At 52.0% G+C, this 22,801-nt stretch overlaps 1 protein-coding gene across 2 annotated transcripts in view; it reads left to right on the top strand.

Moving 5' to 3' along the window:
• The window catches only part of RHBDL3 (rhomboid like 3), a 51,562-nt gene extending 28,847 nt beyond the window's left edge, over positions 1–22,715 (top strand). For both annotated transcript variants that reach the window (XM_004747073.3, XM_004747072.3), the window contains 4 exons: positions 365–477; positions 6,511–6,611; positions 15,566–15,626; positions 19,100–22,715. In XM_004747073.3, coding sequence (XP_004747130.1) covers positions 365–477; positions 6,511–6,611; positions 15,566–15,626; positions 19,100–19,371 — 547 coding nt within the window. In that variant the 3' untranslated portion in view covers positions 19,372–22,715. The remainder of the gene's footprint in view (positions 1–364; positions 478–6,510; positions 6,612–15,565; positions 15,627–19,099) is intronic.
• The last annotated feature ends 86 nt before the right edge of the window (positions 22,716–22,801 follow it).

The following is a 22,801-nucleotide window of genomic DNA, read 5'->3' as shown; positions in this document are numbered from 1 at the left end:
ATCAGGAACCTGAGCTGTGTGACTTGAAGCCAGGCAGTGCACCTCTCTGAGCCTTGACTTCTCATGTGTCAACCAAGGGATTTGCCAGATCTTCCCCATGGTTAGCACCCCCCCTACACTGTGGCAGGTGCACACACTGCCAAACATTGTCGAGGCCTTGCACTATTCCTGTCCCAGGCAGTTGGTAAGGTGTGATCTTTCTAAGGTGGACTGTCTGCTCTATAATTCCTGCCCCTGCCAGCCAACCCAGACCATGAGCTCCTCAAAGCAGGTATAACTCATTGCTGGATTCCCTACGTCTTGACATACAGTGTTTGTTGAATGAATGAATGAATGAATGATGGAGTGTGGTCTTTCTATATAGGATAGAACACCTGGGACTCAACGTGGTGCTGCAGCTCCTCGTGGGGGTACCCTTGGAGATGGTGCACGGAGCAACCCGTATTGGGCTTGTCTATGTGGCTGGTGTTGTAGCAGGTAAGCAGGTGGGCCACGAATCCACAGGGGTAAACTTCCCCAAGGCAGTGAGGAGACCCCATGGCCTTGGGCAAGTCCCAGGCTTCCAGGGACACCGGACTCAGTCCCTAAGGCTCCTAATCATGAGGGTTGTCCTCCAGACCAATCTCCCTACCATCCGGGGGGCTGGAAAGGGGACTGCCGTCCACAGGGAGAGGCATGTTATGGCAGGGGGAGGAGACTTTCCATCTTCATGCTGCCATGTTGAAGCTGTGTGAGCTCGGGGAAATTCCTTAACCTCTCTTGGCCCCCTTAGAGGTTTTAGGAAGGAACTAATCAGATTTGCCTGAAGGGCATTAGGAGGTCAAAGGGAGGGAACAAAGTGGAATAGGAGGGGCTGTGTCAACCCTGCGGGGCACAGTGAGATTCCTGCAGGGACTCCAAAGTGTGGGCGGGGAGCCAGGTCCCTCCTCAGCCAGGCCGGCCCCTGTGCTCTTTGCTTGACCCACTGCTGACAGCAAACAGTCTGGCCTGAGAGGTGGTGAACACCTATGCCAGCTGAAGTAGACTGGGGCCCCACTGATCCTGCTCACGGGGCGGAGGACCATGACCTTGAGGATAGCTGGGGAGGGGGGAACTGCAGCCAGCAGAACTCCCCCTCTCCCCTGCTGGTGGAGGTGAGGCGGGCTGGGGTGAGCTGGGGAGAGCAGACTGCATTTCTGCTGGGAAAGTCTGCACCAGCCGGGTTTCCGAACAGAGGGATCTCCCTCGTGATGTTTCCAACTTTATAGCTGGCCTTTTTTTTTTTTAACAAGGTTTGCCGCCTCAGCTCTTCACCTTGACAGCTGTGCCCAAGGGAGCTTTGTGTGTATGTTTAAGTAAGATCTTAATCCTTTCTGAGTGGCATTGAAGTTGTCATTAGGAGAGCAGGGCGCCGCTGACCTTGTAAACAACGGGCAAACAGGGACCCTGGGAGTAACTGACATAGCTTCAAGAACCCGGGAGGGAAGGGTCCCACCCCACCCCACCCTACCCCACTCCATCCACCCCTGTGAGGCCGGTCTGCTAGTTCAGAAACCCTCAGCATGGAAGATCGGCCGCACAGCTTCTTCATTTCTCTGTGTGCGGAGGGTTAAAAACTTGGCCACCTTGGACAGCACCCGCCACGGGAAGCCCTGCATCCTGTATCTTCCCCATCCTCGAACAAAAGGTTCTGTGAGGAGCTCTGTGTGCCAGACTTACTCGGCCACCCACCTGCCCCCCCTTTCCCCCAAATCTTGACATCTGGAGATTTATAGCCACGTTTCCTCCACCTAGATACCCAGAGACCCAGATGGTTAATGGCGAGGAACAGGAAAGACACTCTTAACGCTTGCAGTTAGTAGTCAATTGGATGGGAGTGCGATAACCCAGAAGACAGAAACCAGATTCGAGATGACTGAGGCCTCACCCAAACCAGATGACACACAGCAGGCGGGCCATGCTGGTGACACTGGCCAGGGACACCGGTGCAGAAGGGGATGGTGCACTGACAGAAAGGGACTTGCCAGCTCACCAGCTGGATATGGGGCTGTATCATGCAGCATGTAACGTGTGCAATTCTGTCTGAGGCATTGATTCAGAGAGGGCACCCTGGTCACCATATAGTGTGTCATCGATCTCCAGGACCAAGCTGGCAGATCTGCCTGCACCCCTTCTTCCCTCTCTACCCCGTGTGCATCCCAAGTCCGCAAGTGGGGCCCACTCACAGACAGCTAGATCCTGACTGGGTACTGGGTGGTTAGGAAGGGCCTGCCTTCCTAAGGCACACACGAGCACTTTCCAGTTGTCACAGGTTACAGAACCTGTGTGTTAGGGTACCTCAGTGACTTGCCCAAGGAGACTCAGTTGTATGGGGTGGGGCTGGGCCCAGAGCCAGGCCACCTGCCCCCAAAGGCTGCGCTCCAAACCACTACCCTGTGCAATGAGAACCAAAAGGCAGGTCTTTCCCTTTTGTGTGGATAATTTATTGTCAGAAACTCAGGGAGATCTTTTCTTTTTTTTTTTTAAGATTTTATTTATTTATTTGATGGACAGAGATCACAAATAGGCAGAGAGGCTCCCTGCTGAACAGAGAGCCTGATGAGGGGCTGGATCCCAGGACCCTGGGATCATGACCTGGACCAAAGGCAGAGGCTTTAACCCACTGAGCCACCCCGGCACCCCCAGGGAGGTCTTAATAGACATCAGCCCCCCCCCCCGATTTAGTTCCTGCCAGGTGGAAATGTTCCAAAGGCAAGGCCATCACAGTTTGCAGCAATGGCGGCTGACCTCTGCCAGGTGCGTCTGGTACTCTGCCTGCGATAGAGGGTTCTCATACCTTATGTTGAGTATTCACCAAGTCTTATGAGGTGGGTCCTGTCACCCCCATTTCGTAGGTGGTCCAGAGAGGTGAAATGACTTGCTCAATTTTCTCAGAAGGACTAAGAAGTACTAGAAGCGAGTGGAGACCCTTTCTCTGCTCCATGCTTCTAACCAGTGCTTGAGGCCAGTGCATCTCTTGCTTCTAGCTGACAGTTTCATGGCCGTGAAAGCCAGTATTTTAAGTGCGTTTGCAAGCTTTTCTTATAGATTATCTAGATTATAAGCCATGGGCGCATCCCCAGAGCCTAACACAGGGTCTGGCATACGTTAAGCAACAAATATTTGTAGAACAAATGGAAGACTGCATACATAAATAGAGTCAAAGTGCTTAAAGGTAGATGTTCTGCTGATTTTTATTTGGATTTTTTTTTTTTTTGTAATGGCCAAGGGAGACATTGGAAAACACCTGCTTTAAATATTTCAGACTAAAATTAACACAGCTGTGCGTGATGATACAGTCTCCAATTTATCTGCGTGCTGGTGTGGACCCAGAATTTTTTTGAGAAAGTACATAGCCCCTAGAGGCACCTGGGTGGCTCAGTGGGTTGAGCCTCTGCCTTCGGCTCAGGTCATGATCCCAGAGTCCTCTGCTCAGCGGGGAACCTGCTTCCCCCTTCTCTCTCTCTGCCTTCCTCTCTGCCTACTTGGGATCTCTTTCAAATAAATAAATAAAATCTTTAAAAAAAAAAGGAAAGTACATAGCCCCGACTAGAACTAGTCCTTGGGCCTCGTGCTGTGCCAAGATGTGTGTCCCCCTCCAGCTTGCCATTCTGTCCCAGTCCTCTGTCCCCATGACCTCTGGGGAATTCATACTGGCCTTATGGAACTGTCCTATGGAACTATGAGGTTAGGTTCCAAACAGCTTGTCAAGAATCCTGCTTGGGGGGCGCCTGGGTGGCTCAGTGGGTTAAGCCGCTGCTTTAGGCTCAGGTCATGATCTCAGGGTCCTGGGATCGAGTCTTGCATTGGGCTCTCTGCTCAGCAGGGAGCCTGCTTCCCTTCCTCTCTCTCTGCCTGCCTCTCCGTCTACTTGTGATTTCTCTCTGTCAAATAAATAAATAAAATCTTTAAAAAAAAAAAAAAAGAATCCTGCTTGGCCCAGGCTTCCTGCCATCCCCCCACCCCCCAGGGTGGCCTTTATGTCTCTGTTGACTGGCACACATGCCCCCGCTTGTACTTGACCTTTCCCACTCCCGAGTCCTGGGCTAACCTGTAGCCGCTTGAGGAAAATCTTTCCTCTACCCATGGAAGACCCGTGACTCCAGAGTGTTACGTTCAAGATCCAAACCTCAGATCCAGGATCTCAGGCCAAGGTTCAGGTCGTTTGAATCTGTGATTTGGAAGGTCCCCTCCTGTGGGTGGCAACTCTGACTTCCCAGGCCTCACCCCCTTTCAGCCATAGGCTCCCTGGGCTCCTCTCCACGGGGTAGCATTGCGGGTAAAGTTTCCTTTGAAAAGAGGGTTTCACATCTCAGAAGTTAGAAAACCTTAGACCTTTTTATTTCACAGATGTGAAAACTGAAGCCCAAAGAATTCAGGGGCTGTGCCCAGGGTCACAGGACTAGGCAGCCACGCCCCCATTCCCAACTGCCGCCAGAATCCCAAACTGACCCCTGACCCTGGGGTCGGGACTCCTATCCATGGGTAGGGTGAGAGAAGGGTCAGTGTGGGGAGGCTGGACCCTGGACCGTGCGGGGTTCCCTGCGGTCTCCCTGCCGCTGGTGGCTCCCACTGCATCTGGGAGCCCGAGGGAGCCGAAGGTGGACGGGTTTAGTGGGACTTGAGAGAGGAAAGAGGCCAGCCTCGGGAGGCTGGGGCTTCCTCTGTCCTCGAGGTAAGGTAATTAATGAGCTGCTTGGGCAGCCAGCCCTCTGCAACCCTGCAATGCAGCCTTCCTCGCTGTGCGGGCCTCCAGGAGAGCGTGGGAATCCTTTGTCATGCAGATCCCACTGCCTGCCTGTTTGCCATCCTGGGAAATTTTTTTTTTTTTTCCTGTTATATATGGCTGACCCTTTGGCTAGGCAGTAAAAAAAAAAAAAAAAAAAAGAAAGACAGAAAGAAAGTTATCTGACAATAGATCAATACCTAATTAAAGCCAGAGGGAAGGCAAGAAAGGGGAGAAGAAAGATTTATAGTTACCCTGGGAAGGGAGAAGGACTTGGGACTTCTCAGTTCAGGACAGCGCTTTTTCCTGGGAGATCACATCCCTCTTAAGGCCCAGAATGTGCTGTGGGGATCTCTTACTTGAAGGATCTCAGGGAGCCCCGGAGCCTTGAGAGAAGTCCAAGGGGGCCTGTCGGGGAGAGAAGTTGGGTGATGGTATGGGGGTTCACCATGCTCAGGGTGTCAGGTGTCCTGGGCTGGGCCCAGCCTCCTCCTAACTAGCAGACCCCCCACATCTCTAGCAGCTACAGAGTTTGGCCGGTCTCTCCTGTCTCCACCCAGGCAGCGGCTAATTGGCTCTCCAGCCTGCGGGCATTTTCCAGTGGTGGTTTCTGCACACTCACCCAGGCCGGCCACCTCCCAGCCTCTGAGCCCTGGGCTCTACCTCCTGGTTATTTTTAGTCTCCCGTGTCCTTCCCTGGAAGCCAAAGCATTGATCACACTTAAATGAGACCAGAACAATACATTTCCCTTCTCCTCTCTGCCCGGCTTCCCTCCCAGCACAAAAGTTTGTCATCCCCCAGACCACCTTCCTCTCCCCCCAGAGGGTATGACATCATCTCTCTCTTCCCTGGGACTTTCCAAGGGCATTTTTCCACCAGAGAAACCCCCGCCCCCCCCCCCCCCCCCAGCTCTGGAGATTCTGTTGGTCTTTTGTGATTTCGATTGGAGGGAGTTTGGAGGCCATGTCAAGAAGCAGGTTTCTAGATGCCAACGTGCAGCGGAGGGAGCAATAGTGGAGGATGTTGACCTCTGTACCAGTTTGGGGAGTGGCTGCTGTCGAGGCCAAGAGCACGGGCCTTGTGTCCACAAAGCTGGACAACCTGCTTCCAGCCCTTCTCACTGAGTGGCTCTGGGCTCAGTCTCCTCAACTCTGCTGGGTGGCCACTACCATCCCCCTCCAAGGGTTAAAGCGGTCGATGTGCGCAAAGCACGTGGCCAGTGTCTGATTCGTGGTGCTCCTCCATGGCAGCTGCTTCTGCTACTTCTTCTTTATTTTTTTAAGATTTTATTTATTTATTTGAGAGAGAGAAAGCACACATACAGGCAGGGGGAACAGCAGGCAGAGAAGGAAGCAAACTCCCTGCCGAGCAAGGAGCCTGATGCAGGGTTCGATCCCAGGACCCTAGGATCATGACCTGAGCCAAAAGCAGCCGCATAACTGTCTGAGCCACCCAGGCTCCCCTCTGCTACTATTTATTATTGCCCAGAACCCTGAGGTGATACCAGGTGAGGCAGAGGCTGCACTGACAGACAGGTGATAGCTCCTGTCCACTGAACTCTTCTAAAAGGAGAGGTCTGAATAAAATGGTTCTTTTCCCCATAAATGAGGCCTCTAGGGGGCTCCAGGACAACGTGGGATGAGGGAAGAGGACCTGGAGCCTTTTGCTCCGGAGCCTTACCCCCAAGACTGCCCGATGTGAGGGCCTGGGGCAGGGGCAGGGAACTCCCTCCAGCACCCTTAAATAACCGATCTCTCTGTACCAGGGTCCTTGGCGGTGTCTGTGGCTGACATGACGGCTCCAGTCGTGGGCTCCTCTGGAGGGGTGTATGCGCTTGTCTCTGCCCATCTGGCTAACATTGTGATGGTGAGCACCTCCTGTCCCAACATCCCAACATCTTGGGCATCCCTTCCGCGCCTCAGTTCCCATGTGCTCCCCAGCTCAGGCCCAGAAATGCCAGGCAGACCTGGCTGATAGCAGGGGCACAGACACTCCTCACTTTCTGCAGGCTTATTTCAAACAGAGCCCTTCCATATTTGGTTCATGGTTTTTCCTTCTTAGCTATGAAATTACCCATTTCTCTAATTCTATCCCTTTCCCACTTGACTTTAAAAAGTGTTACAGTAGGGGCTCCTGGCTGGCTTCGTTGGTAGAACACATGATTCTTGATCTTGGAGTCATGAGTTCAAGTCCCACTTTGGGCCTAGAGTTTACTTAAAAAAAAAAAAGAGGGCACCTGGGTGGCTCAGTGGGTTAAGCCTCTGCCTTTGGCTCAGGTCATGATCTCAGAGTCCTGGGATCAAGTCCTGTGTTGGGCTCTCTGCTTGGCAGGGAGCCTGCTTCCTCCTCTCTCCCTGCCTGCTTCTCTGCCTACTTGTGATCTCTCTCTGTCAAATAAATAAATAAAATCTCTAAAAAAAAAAAAAAAGAAAGAAAGAAAGAAAAGAAAAGAAAGGGAGGCAGGGAAGATATCAACTCTTTTTTTTTTTCTTAAAGATTTTATTTGGGGCACCTGGGTGGCTCAGTGGGTTAAAGCCTCTGCCTTCGGCTCAGATCATCATCTCAGAGTTCTGGGATGGAGCCCTGCATCAGGCTCTCTGCTCAGCAGGGAGCCTGCTTCCCTTCCTCTCTCTCTGCCTGCTTCTCTGCCTGCTTGTGATCTCTGTCTGTCAGATAAATAAATAAAATCTTAAAAAATAAAGATTTTATTTATTTATTTGAGATCGAGCACAGGCGGGGACAAGGGACAGGGAAAGGGAGAAGCAGGCTCCCCGCTGAGCTAGGATCCTGATGTGGGGCTCGATCCCAGGACCCTGAGATCATGGCCTGAGCTGAAGGCAGACACTCAACTGTCTGAGCCACCCAGGTGCCCCTTAATATACAACACCTGATCTCAGCTCAGATTGTGATCTTGGGGTCATGAATTCAAGTCCCGCGTTGGACCCCATGCTGTGCGTGGAACCTACCTTAAAAAAAAAAAACAACTTTAAAAACTGTAACAATCCTTGACTCTAGTGGCAAAATCAGGACTTGAATCGGGCTCCTGACAATGATTCGAGTGTCATTCCCTTACACCAGCCTCTCACTGTGGTGGGACACTGCCCCTGCCTTCCCCATGCTCTTCTTTGCCTTTTCCTGAGAGGCATTCTAGGGTAACGGTTAAGAGCGCAGGCTCTGAAAACGGTCAGCCTAGATCTGAATCCTGCCTCCCTGCTTCCTGAAGAGGGATCTTGGGCACCTTACTTAACTGTGCTATTCCTCAGTTTCTACATGTGTGAAATGGGATGATAGGTGATAAATGAGATAAAGTAAAGCTATATTGGAATCGGTCTGATAGTCTCAGAGGAGGCCATAGTCCTCGTTTTAGAGGCAGTTGGAAGGAGGGAGCCTCTAGGCAGGGTCCAGATCTTACTCATCCCCAGTGCCTGGCACAGGGCTGGACAAACGGTAGCTGGTGCTGACTAAAATTTTTTCTTATTTGAAGCAATCTCTACACCCAGCATGGGGCTCGAACTCACTACCCAGGAGATCAAGAGTCAGGTGCTCAGCTGACTGAACCAGCCAGGCGCCCCCTCCCCCCGCCACCCTCGGAGTAAACTTTGAATGAAAGAAGGAAAGAATGAATGAACAGTGTCTCGAGAAGGCGTAGCTTCCCGCCAGGGTCCTCCTGTTCTCACCTCCCTCCCCCGTCGCTGTGTTCACCCACATGGCGGATGTGTGAATGCTGAGTTACAACAGTCTGAAGTTCCTAAATGCTCCCGTTTCTTCTTTATTATTGCCACTGTCACCTGCCCGGCTCAACACACCATCCCTTTCTTTTCATCGGAATCCCTTTTGTACCTTCAGAGAGAGAGAGCAGGAGAGGGACAGAGGGAAAGAAAAGGGGAGGAGGGAAGAGACGGACAGACAGACACGGACAGCCCTTGCTACTTGTCTGACTTTTGGCAACTTCACGTGAGCACTTGGAGAGAGCCAGCAGGTGGGGGAAAGCTTGCGTGGATGAGCCAATGTGTGTTTGCGCACGTGTGATTACACACGCGCGTGCGTGCGCGCGCGCGCGCGCACACACACACACACACACACACACACACACACACACGGCCGGTCTGCTGAGGAACCTGACAGCACGGGGCTGCCTCACATGGCCCTTTTTAAATGGGTCATTCTGTATCAGTGCCACAGCTTTCCCCAGACACAGCTTTTTCCCTGAATTCCGCCTCGGCCGCTCCCCCTCCCCCTGCCCCAGTTCCGTTCTGTAGGGGCCAGCACCGCTCACACACCCTCCTTCCCCCCAGGACCTGTATGTGTGTGAGGGGACGAGCAGCACAACTAAGAAACGCAGACACGAGTTTGTGAAGGCGCCCTGTCTCCCTGCCCTTCCCTGCCGTGTGGGAAACGGCCCTGAGGCCTCCCACGTTCCCGCGGTGTGGGCAGAGCACCCCGAAAACCGTGGGGTGAGGCCTAGCGGTTGAGGAGGGGGGGTGAAAGCCGTTTTGTTCCCGTTTATGCGTCTTTCTGGCAAGTAGTCCGTGGCCCGTGGTGGTGGAGATGAGCAGTCCTACCCGAGAGTCCACTGCCCTTCTAGAAGGACACAGCTTTCTTTCCCTGGCCCCCTGAGAGCTTGGCCATCCCCGGGGCGTGACGTGACGTCCGGGAGCCTTTCCCTAGAAAGTTGTGCGGTGCTTATTTGATGGTGACAAAAAAATACCTCATGTTCTCATTAGAAAGATTGGTTGCCTTTCCCAAGAGGCCGCTGCCTTTACCCACATTAGCCCAGAGCCCAGTGCTTCAAAGATGTGTTAGGACAAATGCTAAAAGATGGCCGTTTCTGTGGGCCAGAAGCAGTCAATTCCGTGTGGCTCCATCTAAAAGATATGCTAGTATCTTAAATTGCCAAATGAAGATTTGGTGTGCGTGCGTGTGTGTGTTTGTACATGCACGCACAATAAATTGCCATGTCAGAACAGACGGGAGAAAGAGCACAACAGTCAGAAATTCTGGATTTGAGTCCTGCTGTCACCATCTTAAGAGCCATGAGTTCCTTTGCTTCTCCCTCATCGGCAACCTCTTCTCCACAAGGTCGTTGTGAGAAAGACATGAAAAGGATAGATGCCCAGAGATGCCGTGTGTGCCCACATCTGCATGTGCGTATATGTGTGCATGTGTGCATAGATCCTTAAATACATGTAATTTTTTGTATTTATCAGTGTTGCCTGTTATCTGCAGAGAACAATGAGAAAATGTGTCCTTTTTACTTCAGATACAAAATAGAAATGTGTTGAATGTTTCTATTCTCAGGGCTGTTTGAGAGATTCTGCCTTAAATGAAAGCATGTCTTATTTTTGATAAAAATATTTTTTTTTAAAGGTTTTACTTATTTATTCATGAGAGACAGAGAGAGAGCGAGAGAGGCAGAGGGAGAAGCACGCTCCGCAAGGAGCAAGGAGCCTGATGGGGGACTTGATCCCAGGACCCTAGGGTCATGACCTGAGCTGAAGGCAGATACCTAACCATCTGGACCACCCAGGCACCCATTCATAAAAATATTCTAATGGGCGCCTTGGTGGCTCAGTTGGTTGGGCGTCTGTCTTCAGCTCAGGTCATGATCCAGGGTCCTGGGATGGAGCACCACATCAGGTTCCCTGTTCAGTGAGGAGCCTGCTTCTCTCTCTCCCTCTGTCCATGACCCCCAATCCCACTTGTGCTCACACACTCTCTCTTTCTCTCTCTGAAATAAATAAATAAATGAATAAAATCTTTTTTAAAATGCCAGAAGTATAAAGATACACAAATTGAATAATTTATTAATTGCTTTTTGCTAGGTCCCACAGGCCAGAGTTCCAGTATTAAATATACAAGATGTTTACTTACACTTCGCTCCATATGATAGATGTTTCCCTAAAAATGTTTGAGATCTTAGTTTTTGCAACAGGACCCTATCGTCAGAGCACCAAGAAAAATGGTTGTCTAAAAGACAGCTGAGATCTCTATGTTGTAAGGCTCATTTTGTTAACAAAAATCCTCTGGTAGGACAAGTAATCATTCCCTAATTTATCTGTGTCACGCTCTCCCTTTCCTTGTGCTGGGTTTTCTGGAAGTCGTTTCTAGCAGGATATATAAAGCCATTAAGCTCCCTGCCTGGGTTTCAGCCTTTGCTCTCTTAACCAGCCTGGTGAATGAGATCCCAAGATGCCTAGGGGACTGGTCACCACCTTGTTGGCTGAGGGTGGGTTCTTGCTCATCCTGCCAGGCTCTGGGAGAGAAAAACAGGAAAAGGGTTTGCAAAAGATGTGTGTTCCCTGGGGCTTCCCCTTTTATAGCAACAGTGCTGGCTGTGGGGAGATTCTCTTTTCTCCTGTTGTTTCACTGCAGTGCATTTTATTGGAGGGAATAATGGGTCGGGGGGAAACGAAGCAGCTGGTGGGAAGGGGTGACTGTGGTGTAGCCCTTCAGCCTCTGGGAGACGAGTCATTGACCCACGTTCACTCAGCTTTGGGAGCAGCTAGAGCAGCCAGCAGGGACAGGCAGAGCGTGATCCTGTCTCCAAAGTGGGGGCAGACTGAGCCCTGGGCTCAGGGCCCTACCCATCTCAACATTAACTTACTGTGACCTTGAACCAGCCCTCCTGGACTCTTGTTTGACTGAAGTGCAGGGTTGGAGATGGGACTGAGTTCACCCTGGCCAATTCCAATGCCTGTATGGCCAAGCAGCGATTATAAAAGGAGCTGGCTGGCCTGGAGAGCCTGGTGAGGCCGGAGCTGCCCGGCTAGTCCAAGGTCATTCAGAAGTTTTCAGAAGTCCTTTGACCTTTGAAAGGCAGAGCAAACCCACTGCCTTTGCCTCAGGTCTCAATGAGAAGACCAGACATTTACCTGATGCTTTCCCCATGCCAGGCAATGTCCTTGGTGCTTTTATGCGTATGAATTCACTTTACTTTCACAACCCAGTGAGGTAGGTAGTTGAGGTAGGTACTAATGTGACCCCAGATTTGCAAATGAAGATACCAGCCAAAAAGGAGTTCTGAGCCTCCTCGCCCGTGGCCTTACCAGACCAAAGATATGGAGGCTGTTTTTTTTTTTTTTTTAAGATTTTATTTATTTATTTGACAGAGAGAGATCACAAGTAGGCAGAGAGACAGGCAGAGAGAGGGAGGGGGAAGCAGGCTCCCCGCTGAGCAGAGAGCCTGATGTGGGACTGGATCCCAGGATCCTGAGATCATGACCTGAGCCGAAGGCAGCAGCTTAACCCACTGAGCCACCCAGGCGCCCTAGAGGCTGTTTTTGAAGACAGGCCCCAGATAGGGCCTGAAGGGGGCATGGACCCCAGCTGAAGGACAGAGCAGCCAACACATTCTAGACTGACTTTGCCTGATATTATCACTCAGAACACAGTGAAAGAGACATTGTCTTTAGGGAAGATAGATGTTCATTTAGAGGGTTTTTATGAGGAGGAAAAGGAACATTGGAAACTGTATCACGTTTGATTTTAATGGTGGTAAAATACACCATAGCATCAAATGGACTGTCTTCCCCATTTTTAAGGATACAGTTTGGTGGTGGTGAGTACATTCTCGCTGTTGGGCCGTCATCACTACCGTCTCTCTCTAGAACTCTTCCCCTTGCCAAACCGAAGCTCTGTATCTTTTAAACTCCCCATTCCTTTCTCCCCCAGCCCCTGGCAAGCTGTCTCTGTGATTCCCACCACTCTAGGTGTCTCATAGAAAGTGGATTCATACAGACATTATTTGTCCTTTTGGGACTGGCTTATGTCACTTAGCGTAATGTCTTCAAGGTTTGTTCGTTACAATATGTCATTATTTCCTTTCTCTTAAAGTGCATCCTATTCCCTTGAATCTCCATTCACCGATCTGTGGACACTGGTTTGCTTCTACATTCTTTTGGTTATTGTGATTCATGCTGCTATGAACGTAGGTGTCACTTTGAGGAGAGACTTAAGATCCATGGGTGGACATCACAGGGAGGCAAAGCCTGGCCGGACCGTAGCAGGAAGGATTTTTCAATGGTTAGACCCCCCTTCCCAGGGCTGCTCCAGGGGTACCCCAGCAGTGGGAGGGCCATTTTGTCTGTGGCTTGGTGGCAGGTGTCACCTTTGGGAGGAGATGGTCCGGCAGGTGACTCCCAAGCACCTGCCCATCCTAGGGTTTCATCCTGGGGGATCTGAGGGGCCACCCGCCATCAGTAGGCTGAGCTGGGTTCAGCTGGTTTGCCAGATCCAGTGCAGGGAATCAGCCCCTGTTTGGTTCCCTGTCTTCTGGTGGGGCTTCTCTATGGACAGCCACCAGCAGGTGACAATGTTGCCCGCCATCTGCTTGTTAGCATAGAACATGTCAGCAAGCCAAGATGAGACTTCCCCACTTGAAGAGGGGCCGCATGACGCCCACCTCACCTTCTGTGATGAGGACTTGCTGGTCAGTGATAAGTCCTGGGGAAAAGGGAGGCGATGGGACACCGAGCATCTCCTGCAGGACCTCGTCCCCCTTTTGGCAGCTGCCCTGCATCTTACTTGCTCCACCAAATCTCCCATAAACATTACTGTATGTGCCAGGGTGCAGGGCCCCGGGAACGTTGAACACATGTGTTCCCCCGACATCAAAGGAGTGCGAGAGGTGCCCTCAGCTGGACCTGGGACAGGCGCCAAAGACTGAGTGGGTGGGTGGGAGGGAGCAGAAGCCCCTGGCTGCACACGCTTGCCTCCTTCCCTAGGGCGATGTGTTCCAGGAAGATTCCAGACTGGATCTGTGTGTGGGGGGGATCTGTATAAAGGGAATGGTGCTTTGAATTCGCTGCGGGAGAGCTCCTCAAAGGAACCCCGTGGAGAAATCTTTTGTAAAGTGAAAAATCCTTTTGTAAGGTGAATAATTGTCCTGTTTATCTGCTTTGGAGGTTCAAAGTGTTCTGAGGTTCTCAGGGGAAAGAGGGGTTTGTCTGAAGGCCATCTGGCTCCCCCCTTTTCCAGTGCCTTGAAAGAAGTAGAGCATCTCCTCCAAGGGATGTCAAGCCCCTGTTTGAACTGCTCAGTGATGGGAAACTCGCAATTCCCCAAGATGGAATGTTCCATCCCCTAATTAGAAATGGAAACATCCTGAGCTTAAAAAAATCCCTGAAGTTTTCATCTATGGAGTTTTCCACTTACAGGTTACACTGAATGTGCCCTGTCCTTACTGTGACTCACTTGATACTCGGCAGCAGTGAGCTTGACCCCTGGTGTCTTCTCTCCATCCATGTCTATAGGCCAGATTTTGATTTCTTTTTTTTTTTTTAATTTATTTATATTCAGAAAAACAGTATTCATTATTTTTTCCCCACACCCAGTGCTCCATGCAATCCGTGCCCTCTATAATACCCACCACCTGGTACCCCGACCTCCCAGCCCCCCGCCACTTCAAACCCCTCAGATTGTTTTTCAGAGTCCATAGTCTTTCATGATTCACCTCCCCTTCCAATTTACCCCAACTCCCTTCTCCTCTCTAACACCCCTTGTCCTCCATGATATTTGTAATACCCAACTTTTGTAGCAACATGGACGGGACTAGAAGAGATTATTCTGAGTGAAATAAGTCAAGCAGAGAGAGTCAATTATCATATGGTTTCACTTATTTGTGGAGCATAACAAATAACAGATTTTGATTTCTTTATCATCCTGATGGTTCTGCTTTGACTTAGCTTGGTTTGCTGCGCTGCATCCCTTCTGCAAATGTGGGACCCAGTAATCACCGCCGCTCTCGGGGGTGGTCTGCCCACGTAGAGGGGACAGGGCCCTCTTCTCCTCAGATCTGGATTCTCTTACTCCTTTACTACAGCTCAAGCACTTTTTTAAAAAATTAATTAATTAACTTATTTGACTGACAGAGATCACACGTAGGCAGAGAGGCAGGCAGAGAGAGAGGAAGGGAAGCAGGCTCCCTGCCCAGCAGAGAGCCCGATGCGGGGCTCAATCCCAGTACCCTGGGATCATGACCGGAGCTAAAGGCAGATGCTTTAATCCACTGAGCCATCCAGGCTCCCCAACTCAAGCAAGCACTTAAAAAAAAAATACTTTGCGCGCGCCTGGGTGGCTCAGTGGGTTAAAGCCTCTGCCTTCGGCTCAGGTCATGATCCCGGGGTCCTGTAATTGAGCCCCACATCGGGCTCTCTGCTCAGCAGGGAGCTCTCTTCTTCCTCTCTCTCTCTCTGCCAGTCTCTCTGCCTACTTATAATTTCTGTCTGTCAAATAAATAAATAATCTTAAAAAAAATACTTTATTTGACAGAGAGTCAGCGAGAGAGGGAACACAAGCAGGGGGAGTGGGAGAGGGAGAAGCAGGTTCCCCTCAGAGCAGGAAGCCTGATGTGGGGCTCGATTCCAGGACCCTGGGATCATGACCTGAGCCAAAGGCAGACGCTTAACAACTGAGCCACCCAGGCTCCCCTCGAGCGCTTTTTGTCAGTAATAAATAAGTTCATGATTGTCTGAAATCTCATGCTGGTGTGATCTGCTCACAGCAGCCTCATTCAAGACTTAATGGAGACTTTTTTTTTTTTTTTAAGATTTATTTATTTATTTGAGAGAGTGAAAGAATGTAAGCGTGAGTCAGGGGAGAGGGGCAAAGGGAGAGAATCTTTAATCAGACTCCCTGGTGAGCCAGGAGCTCTGAAAAGGGGCTTGATCTCAAGACCATTGAGATCATGATCTGAGCCCCAAAGCCACGAGTCAGCCCGCGGAACCGCCTGAGCCACCCAGTGTTCAGTTTTCGGAAGTCAGATCCATCCCTAGAGGTGTGGACCAATCTGGAACTAACGGCCTTTTCTCCTTTTTCCCTAGAACTGGTCAGGCATGAAGTGTCAATTCAAGCTGCTGCGGATGGCTGTGGCCTTGATCTGCAGTAAGTGCGGGCAGGGCGGGCCCCGGGGGGGGACGGAGGAGCGCCAGGCCTGGAGGAAGTGCAGTCCCGCCCTTGAGGCCTTAGTGGTCAAGAAAAAAAGGCAAACGTGCCATCAGAGTGTGACAAAGTCGGGATGGTATGAGAGCAGTCTGGCCCACTCTGCCACCGCTTCACCTTTCTTAAACTGCATGTTGGCGTATACTGAAATATAGGATGGGTGTCCAGCCCGGTGACCAGCACCCCGCTCAAGAAAAATAGCTTCTTTTTAAAAATTTTTTATTTAAATGCAATTATTGAACATACAGTGTAGTATTCGTTTCGGGAGGAGGTCAGTGATTCATCAGTTGCATATGACACCCAGTGCCCTCCTTAACACCCATCACCGAGTGACCCCTCCCCCACCCCCTCTCCTCCAGCAACCCTGTTTGTTCCCTGGAGTTAAGAGTCGCTAAAGGTTTGTCTCAAGACAAATAGCTTCTTCTTCTTTTTTTTTTTTTTTTTTGAAGATTTTATTTATTTATTTGACAGAGAGAAATCACAAGTAGATGGAGAGGCAGGCAGGGAGAGAGAGAGAGGGAAGCGGGCTCCCCGCTGAGCAGAGAGCCCGACACGGGACTCGATCCCAGGACCTTGAGATCATGACCCGAGCCGAAGGCAGCGGCCCAACCCACTGAGCCACCCAGGCGCCGCAACAAATAGCTTCTTAATAACCTTTTGGGTCATGGAGTCTGTCCTTTGAGATCTCCTGTTAGAAGCTAAAAGCTCCTTCCCCAGATAAACCATGGGCGTGTGCGTGTGTGCGTACTTGCACAGGTGCGCGCACGCACACACACACACACATACACACGCTGTTCAGCAGGTAAACAGACTGTAACTAATCCACAAACCCCCGTGTACAGGGTATGATGGGCCCCTAGTTGGGAGAAGTCAGTTCTGCCTGCAGAGGTCATTTCGAGTGTCAAAGACGGCCAGGTGTTCACCACAGAGACAAGGTACAAGAGGAGATATTTCGGGCAGAGATGCAGCAAGAACAGAGACCACAGGTGGGGGAAGGGTCACGGCCGTGGCTTGCCAAGGCAGCTGGCAAGACTGATGTGAGGTTTAGTACTGTGTGTGTTAGTGATCAGAGATCATTGGAGTCAGGTCACGAAGGCATTAAAAGGCAGAGAAAGGTTGGCCTTCATCCTGGATGCATTGGGAGGGCGCTGGAGGGCTTTAAACAGGAGAGTCACTGGCAGATTTGAGTTCACGAGACTATTTGTGGAGTCGCTGGAGGTGGGGAGTGAGACCAGAGGCTTTACAAGAGGCTCATTCTGAGGTAGGAGGAGGTAAGATGCCATGCAGGCAGAAAGAGAGGAGGGGACCCACGATCTCTCATTTAGTCTTCAGGACATGGTTGTAGAGAGGGTGTTTTCTACAAGGCTAGTTTTGCAGGTAGACACTGGAGCTCATGTTCCTTGCCCACGGCCACCTAGCTGGAGGTGACAGAGGCAGAATTCAGAGCCTCCCGTGCTGTTTCTCATGCCCACACTTAAGCCAGGCTGGGCCGGAGCCCCTGGGCCGTCTGTCCCCATCCACCTGTGACCACCTGGAAGAGGAAGGTGAGCCAGAACAGCCACGGGCAGGGGGATGGGCATGTGCGGACCGCACTTCCATCCTCATGCACACCCCTTGCTCTGAAGCCCACAGACTCTCTGAGCCAGGGTGAGCATAGCTTCCCTGTTTGCTCAGACTCTGAATTTGTGTGCAAGGAAGGGAAGAGAAGCTTGAGTCTTGATGGTTTATTTATTTATTTTTTAAAGATTTCATTTATTTATTTGACAGGTCACAGGTAGGCAGAGAGGCTGGCAGGGCGGCGGGTGGGGGGTGGGGGATGCAGGCTCCCCGCTGAGCAGAGAGCCCGGACGGACGAGGGTCTCTATCCCAGGACCCAGGGATCAGGACCCAAGGTGAAGGCAGAGGCCTCAACCCACTGAGCCACCCAGGCGCCCCATGTCTTGATATTTAAAAAACATCCAATTCAAAGCATCATAAAACCTAGAATGCTGTTTTGGAGCAGGGGACCAGTGTCTTTCAGACCTCCTTTGTGGTCCCCAGGGCCTGCTGTGCAAAGGCAGAAGGATCGCCCAGGGCCTGGGGAAGGGTCAGGGAGGCCTCAGTGCTCCCTGACTGCTCCTCTCCTGCCATCTATCGGCCATCCTTGGACTTGCAGGGCCCAGGCCAGAAGATTAGGGAAAAGAACATCCTTGGAGGTTCTTGGGTGTCCCCTAGGTGGCCACAGTGGAGAGAGACACGCTGGTTAATTAAATGGTAACTGACCAGGTACAGAATTCCCTGCAGAGGACTTTCTTTCCCTTGTCAAATTTGCCTTGGTTTGTGCATCTGCAGGATGGGGATAAGAATGCCTGCCCCTAGTGTTCTTTGGTGGTGGGGGATGAGATGGCCGTTTCCAAGCCCCTGTCCTTTGGAGGGAGTGCGTCCCATGGGACTGGCTGACCCAACAAGTTCAGGCGAGAAGAATGAACTGGAGGTTGGGATGGGGGCATTTTAGCATCTGTTAGGAGTTAAATTTCAGGATTTTTTTTTTTTTAAAGATTTTATTTATTTGTCAGAGAGAGCGAGCGAGAGTGAGCACAGGCAGACAGAGTGGAAGGCAGAGTCAGACGGAGAAGCAGGCTCCCTGCGGAGCAAGGAGCCCGATGTGGGACTCGATCCCCGGACGCCGGGATCATGACCTGAGCCGAAGGCAGCTGCTTAACCAACTGAGCCACCCAGGCGTCCCAAATTTCAGGATTTTGTTGGCGTCGTGTGTTCCCATTTCTTTTTTGCCCTTTTCCCCCTCCATCCCTTTGTTCCAATCACAAAAGCACTGGTTCTGAGGGCTTTTCTAAGGGTTTTGAGAGAATACATGAAAACATTGTCCAAACTGTAACATGCTAGCCCATATGGGAGTTATTAATGTTCCCGCAGTGTAGCCTGGCACTCTACAAGTGGGGAAACTGAGCCTCCCGTACTCAGGAACGCAGGGCCGTCAGGGTCTCTGGGTTTCTGCACAAGCTCTCCCGTCTGCCTGGACTTCTCTTCTTAGGGTCCTCTCTTGATAATCATGTCTCTGCTCACACTTCCCGTCTCTAGGGAGAGCTTGCCTGATTCCCCAAACTAAGGAATCCCCCCTCCTCACACCCAGCATTGATTTAAAATTACCTAATTTTTTTTTTTTTTTTACCCCCTTTAGAATTTTTCTTACTGGAATTATCTGATGTGTGTAATTGATGCTGGTTGATTGCCAGACCTGTAAGCCCTGGGAGAACAGGGGTTCGTCTCTTTCACTTGTCTGTCTGCAGGGCAGAGAACAAACAGTGCTCGGCCTAGTGGGTAGTGAATGAATTCAAGGGTGGATGGATGGCGTGCAAGCCCTCTCACCCCTGCCCAGCGGCCCTGCTGTGACTTCCCTGTGCTTCCTTCCCTTGCAGTGAGCATGGAGTTCGGGCGGGCCGTGTGGCTCCGGTTCCACCCATCGGCCTACCCTCCGTGTCCTCACCCGAGCTTTGTGGCGCACTTGGGCGGCGTGGCTGTGGGGATCACGCTGGGTGTGGTGGTCTTGAGGAACTACGAGCAGAGGCTACAGGACCAGTCCCTGTGGTGGATTTTTGTGACCATGTACACGGTCTTTGTTCTGTTCGCTGTCTTCTGGAACATCTTCGCCTACTCCCTGCTGGACTTAAAGCTGCCACCGCCTCCTTAAGGCACTGGGAGCCCGAGGTCTGGGAGGGGAGGGCCGAGCTGCAGCAGGAAGGAGCGCATATGGACATCCTCGTTCTCAGCTCCGTGGAGACCGGGGAGGACAGGACGCAAGGCTGGGCCACGGTGAGGCTGGTGTTCAGGTTGGGACAGTGGGGCTTCTTTTCTGAAAGGCCCCTGCTGGATGAGTTGGATGCAGCTACTGTTTTCCTAGACTGTTCTGAGGCCATCAGGCCAGGGTGAAGGCAGCCCTCCCCTGGGGCTCAGCTTGTTCCACGAGTTCAGGGGACGCCTCTCTTGTCACTGATTGACGGCAGCCCTCCTCCCTCTTCCTCGTCCTGAGATGTCAGGAGGATCCGAGCATTGGGTAGGGAGGCAGGCCCTTGTCCAGCTCAGAGGTGCAGTTATAGGCCGGGGAGTGTCCGCTCTACAGCTGTTGGGTTTGGAGCTCCGGAGCGGAGGAGGGCCGTGTTGGGTTTTGGTATAAGCGAGCCCAGGGTGTGCTCCTGGTGCTGGGCACTGAGGCACGGCCTCTAGTGCTTGGGGCAGGCAGAGAAGGGAGATGCTGTAACTCCAGGCCTCACTCTTGCCCTTGGGGGTGTCCAGTGAGAGAAACGCAAGCAGGAGGGAATAAACTTTGTCCCAAGTGCTACCCTAGGCAAGGCCCACGACCACCTTTGGATTTCTCCCTCCCTGTCCCCCAGAATGCTGACATCTCATCTCCGTGCCTCGGCATGCCAGGCCCTGCCTTGTTTTTAGCGCCTTTTCCTTCCCTTCCATTGCCCTGACCCTACATTGTGCCTCCCCTTTGGTCATGGGGACACTGTGTGTGTGTGTGTGTTGTGTGTGGTGTGTGTGTGTGTGTGTGTGTTGTGTGTGTGTGTGTGGTTCAGTGGGTAAGGACACCCATCGGATGGGAGGAGAGGCCATGGAAAGAACGTGAGGCAAGTCAGAGACTGCAGAGAGGCCCCACATGGCAGTGTGTGGAAGGGTCTTCGTGAGAGGGGAAAAAGGCGCAGAGAGGTGTGACGCCTGAGGACCTGGCTTTCAGCAAAGCTACCGCCTTCTTTCCCATTCCTCATCCTTTCCAGGCATCTCCCTGAGAGCTACTGACCAGTGGGAGACTTGTCTGTGGTAACGGGGGATGCTCAGGACGCCTCAGCCGGCCTTTGCCAAGTTCCCATCTTGTTTGCCTCTGGAATGACCTTCCTGTCTAAGATAGTTCTGTTTTCCTCAAGGAGGAAGGAGCTTTGGGGGTGTAAGAGAAGCTGGGGCAGGAACACTGAAGCCCTGCGTCCACCAAGTAGGGGGGACAGGAGGCCGCAGTCAAAGAAATTCCAATTTAGAGGAAGACGGCTTCTAGAGAATTGTTGGGTGTTTGGAGGAGGGTCAGAGGGGAGGGCAGCCCCTACATGCAGAGGCTCAGAGCTTGGCAGGAACTTGGCTATTGTCAGCTTCATTCCCCCGCCCCTGCAAGGCACAAGTGGGAAAACGAGGCTGAGGGAATGAGTTCTGAGCCGGAGCTGATACAGCCCCTGAGGAGAGGGGGAGGGGAGGGTGGCCTTTGACAAAATATGAGATTCCCTGTATACTGCTCTTGGAATTCCCAAGCACTGACAACCCAGAAAGACAACTCTAGTCCGGGAGGCAGAGGGAGTGTGTCCCTGCAGGGTGAGAGCAGGAGCCTAGTCTGGAGTCAGCCGGGCCAGACAGCTAGGGGGTCTTGGGCCACTGTGGCTTCCTGTCCTCAGTGATCACACGTGAACGGGCAGGGTCTCCTGCAGCCACAGGCCACGCCAAGCCCGTCCCCATCTTTGCCTGGTGCTAGACAGATTGTCTGGGTGCCCCCCCCATGTCTCTCCTGAGGTCATGCTGCCCTTGGGCTGGCACGGCACTGAGGATGGCCAGGCCTATGGGGGCTGAGCTGTGTCACCCCGAGGCGTCTTGTCTGTATCCCACGAGCCTGCCTCTGCCCCTAGGGAGGGAAGGGGGTAGCTGGAAGAGTCCGCTTCCACGGAGAGGAGAGCAAGTTGGAATAGGGGTCTCAGAAGACTTGGGTCAGAATGGAGAGGGGGGCCCTGGCCATGGGCTGCAGCCGCCTAACCCTGAGTGGTGCTGTCCCTCCCTGGAGGAGCAGAGGCACCCTGTGCCCTATGGGGAGGCAGGGCATCGCTCTGTCCCCTACCCCCCTGCACCTGGTGTTCTGGGTTGTGAGTGGAGGGAATAGAGAGTCTCTCCCACCTTCATCTGGTGCAGCCTGGAGAGGGGTTTGCCTCTCGCAGGGGTGAGAAGACTGTGAACCAGAAGACTCTAGAAAGGCCCCAGAGAAGCACCCAGTTCCCTCAGGGCTGCAGATGGAAGTTTGCTACCAAGAAGGACTACCTAAGGCGGACATCCTACATGCCATCCTGTCTGAGACGCACCAAGCGACCCACCTGTCGGCAGGTCCCAAAGGAACCCAGAAGTTCTTTAGTCCGCTTCACGCCACACCTGCCCAACCATCAGCTCCAAACAGGGCCACCCACTGGGGCTCCACGGTCACTCCTCACAACCCAGGTCTCCAAACCAGGGCCAGAGATCATTGTCTGGTAAGAAAGGTTTCTGTTTTGGTGTCTGGCTTTCACCGCAGCCGGTCCATGCACCCTCATCCCGGTGCCCTGCCAGCACGCCCGTCCCCTTCACCCCTCCTTTCCCGGGCCCGTACAGCCAACGGCCTGGGGTGCCTCTTGGGGCTGTGGAGGGTGGCTGGCTTTCATCCACAGGATACAGAGACTGAAAGCTGGGGATTCCCCGAACAGCAGCCGTAGACTTGCTCGCTCGTTAAACGGAAGAGGAATCACAAAAACTAGGGAAGGGAGAACAGATCTTCAAAGGAGAAATTTGGCTTTAATGACACCATTAATCATTCATTTTTTTAATTAGGAAAAGCTCCCTAATGAGGTGTTTTTGCCAGCTAATAGGACTCTCCATTTCCATGAGGACCCTTCTTACCCAGAGGATTAGGGGAGTCATTGCTCACCAAGCCCAGATATTCCCCCAGGGTCCAATTTCGTTTGCAAATAATGCAGATTCCCGGGTGCAGCGGAAGCCCTTTCCTGGAGTCCTTCATGCTGCTCCCAGGGCTGGCCAGAAAGCACCACACTCCTCTGCCTTAAAAAAACAGTGCCCAACATTGAATATCCGCCCCACCCCCCACCCCCAGGACTTGAGTAAGTGGGAAACAAAAGGAAACACAAGCTGCAATGTTTGTTTCTAAATATTTTTGTATTGTGTACATTCTGTATATTTTTGTTGTAACATATTATTTGAACACAGATTCCATTAAAGATTTTTTTTTTTTAAAGCCAACGGTGACTCGGAAAGTGGCCTGAAGGGCTAGCACTGGAGCCTGTTTTGTCTCGGTCTGGGTCAGGGAGGTGGGAGGCGGTGGGCAG

The sequence above is a fragment of the Mustela putorius genome, unplaced genomic scaffold (assembly GCF_011764305.1).
Source record: "Mustela putorius furo isolate JIRA1106 unplaced genomic scaffold, ASM1176430v1.1 tig00003962_pilon_pilon_pilon, whole genome shotgun sequence".
In the NCBI taxonomy this organism is placed as follows: Eukaryota; Metazoa; Chordata; class Mammalia; order Carnivora; family Mustelidae; genus Mustela; species Mustela putorius.
The sequence above is the reverse complement of the archived record's forward strand: the minus strand, read 5'-3'. Positions and strand labels throughout refer to the sequence as shown.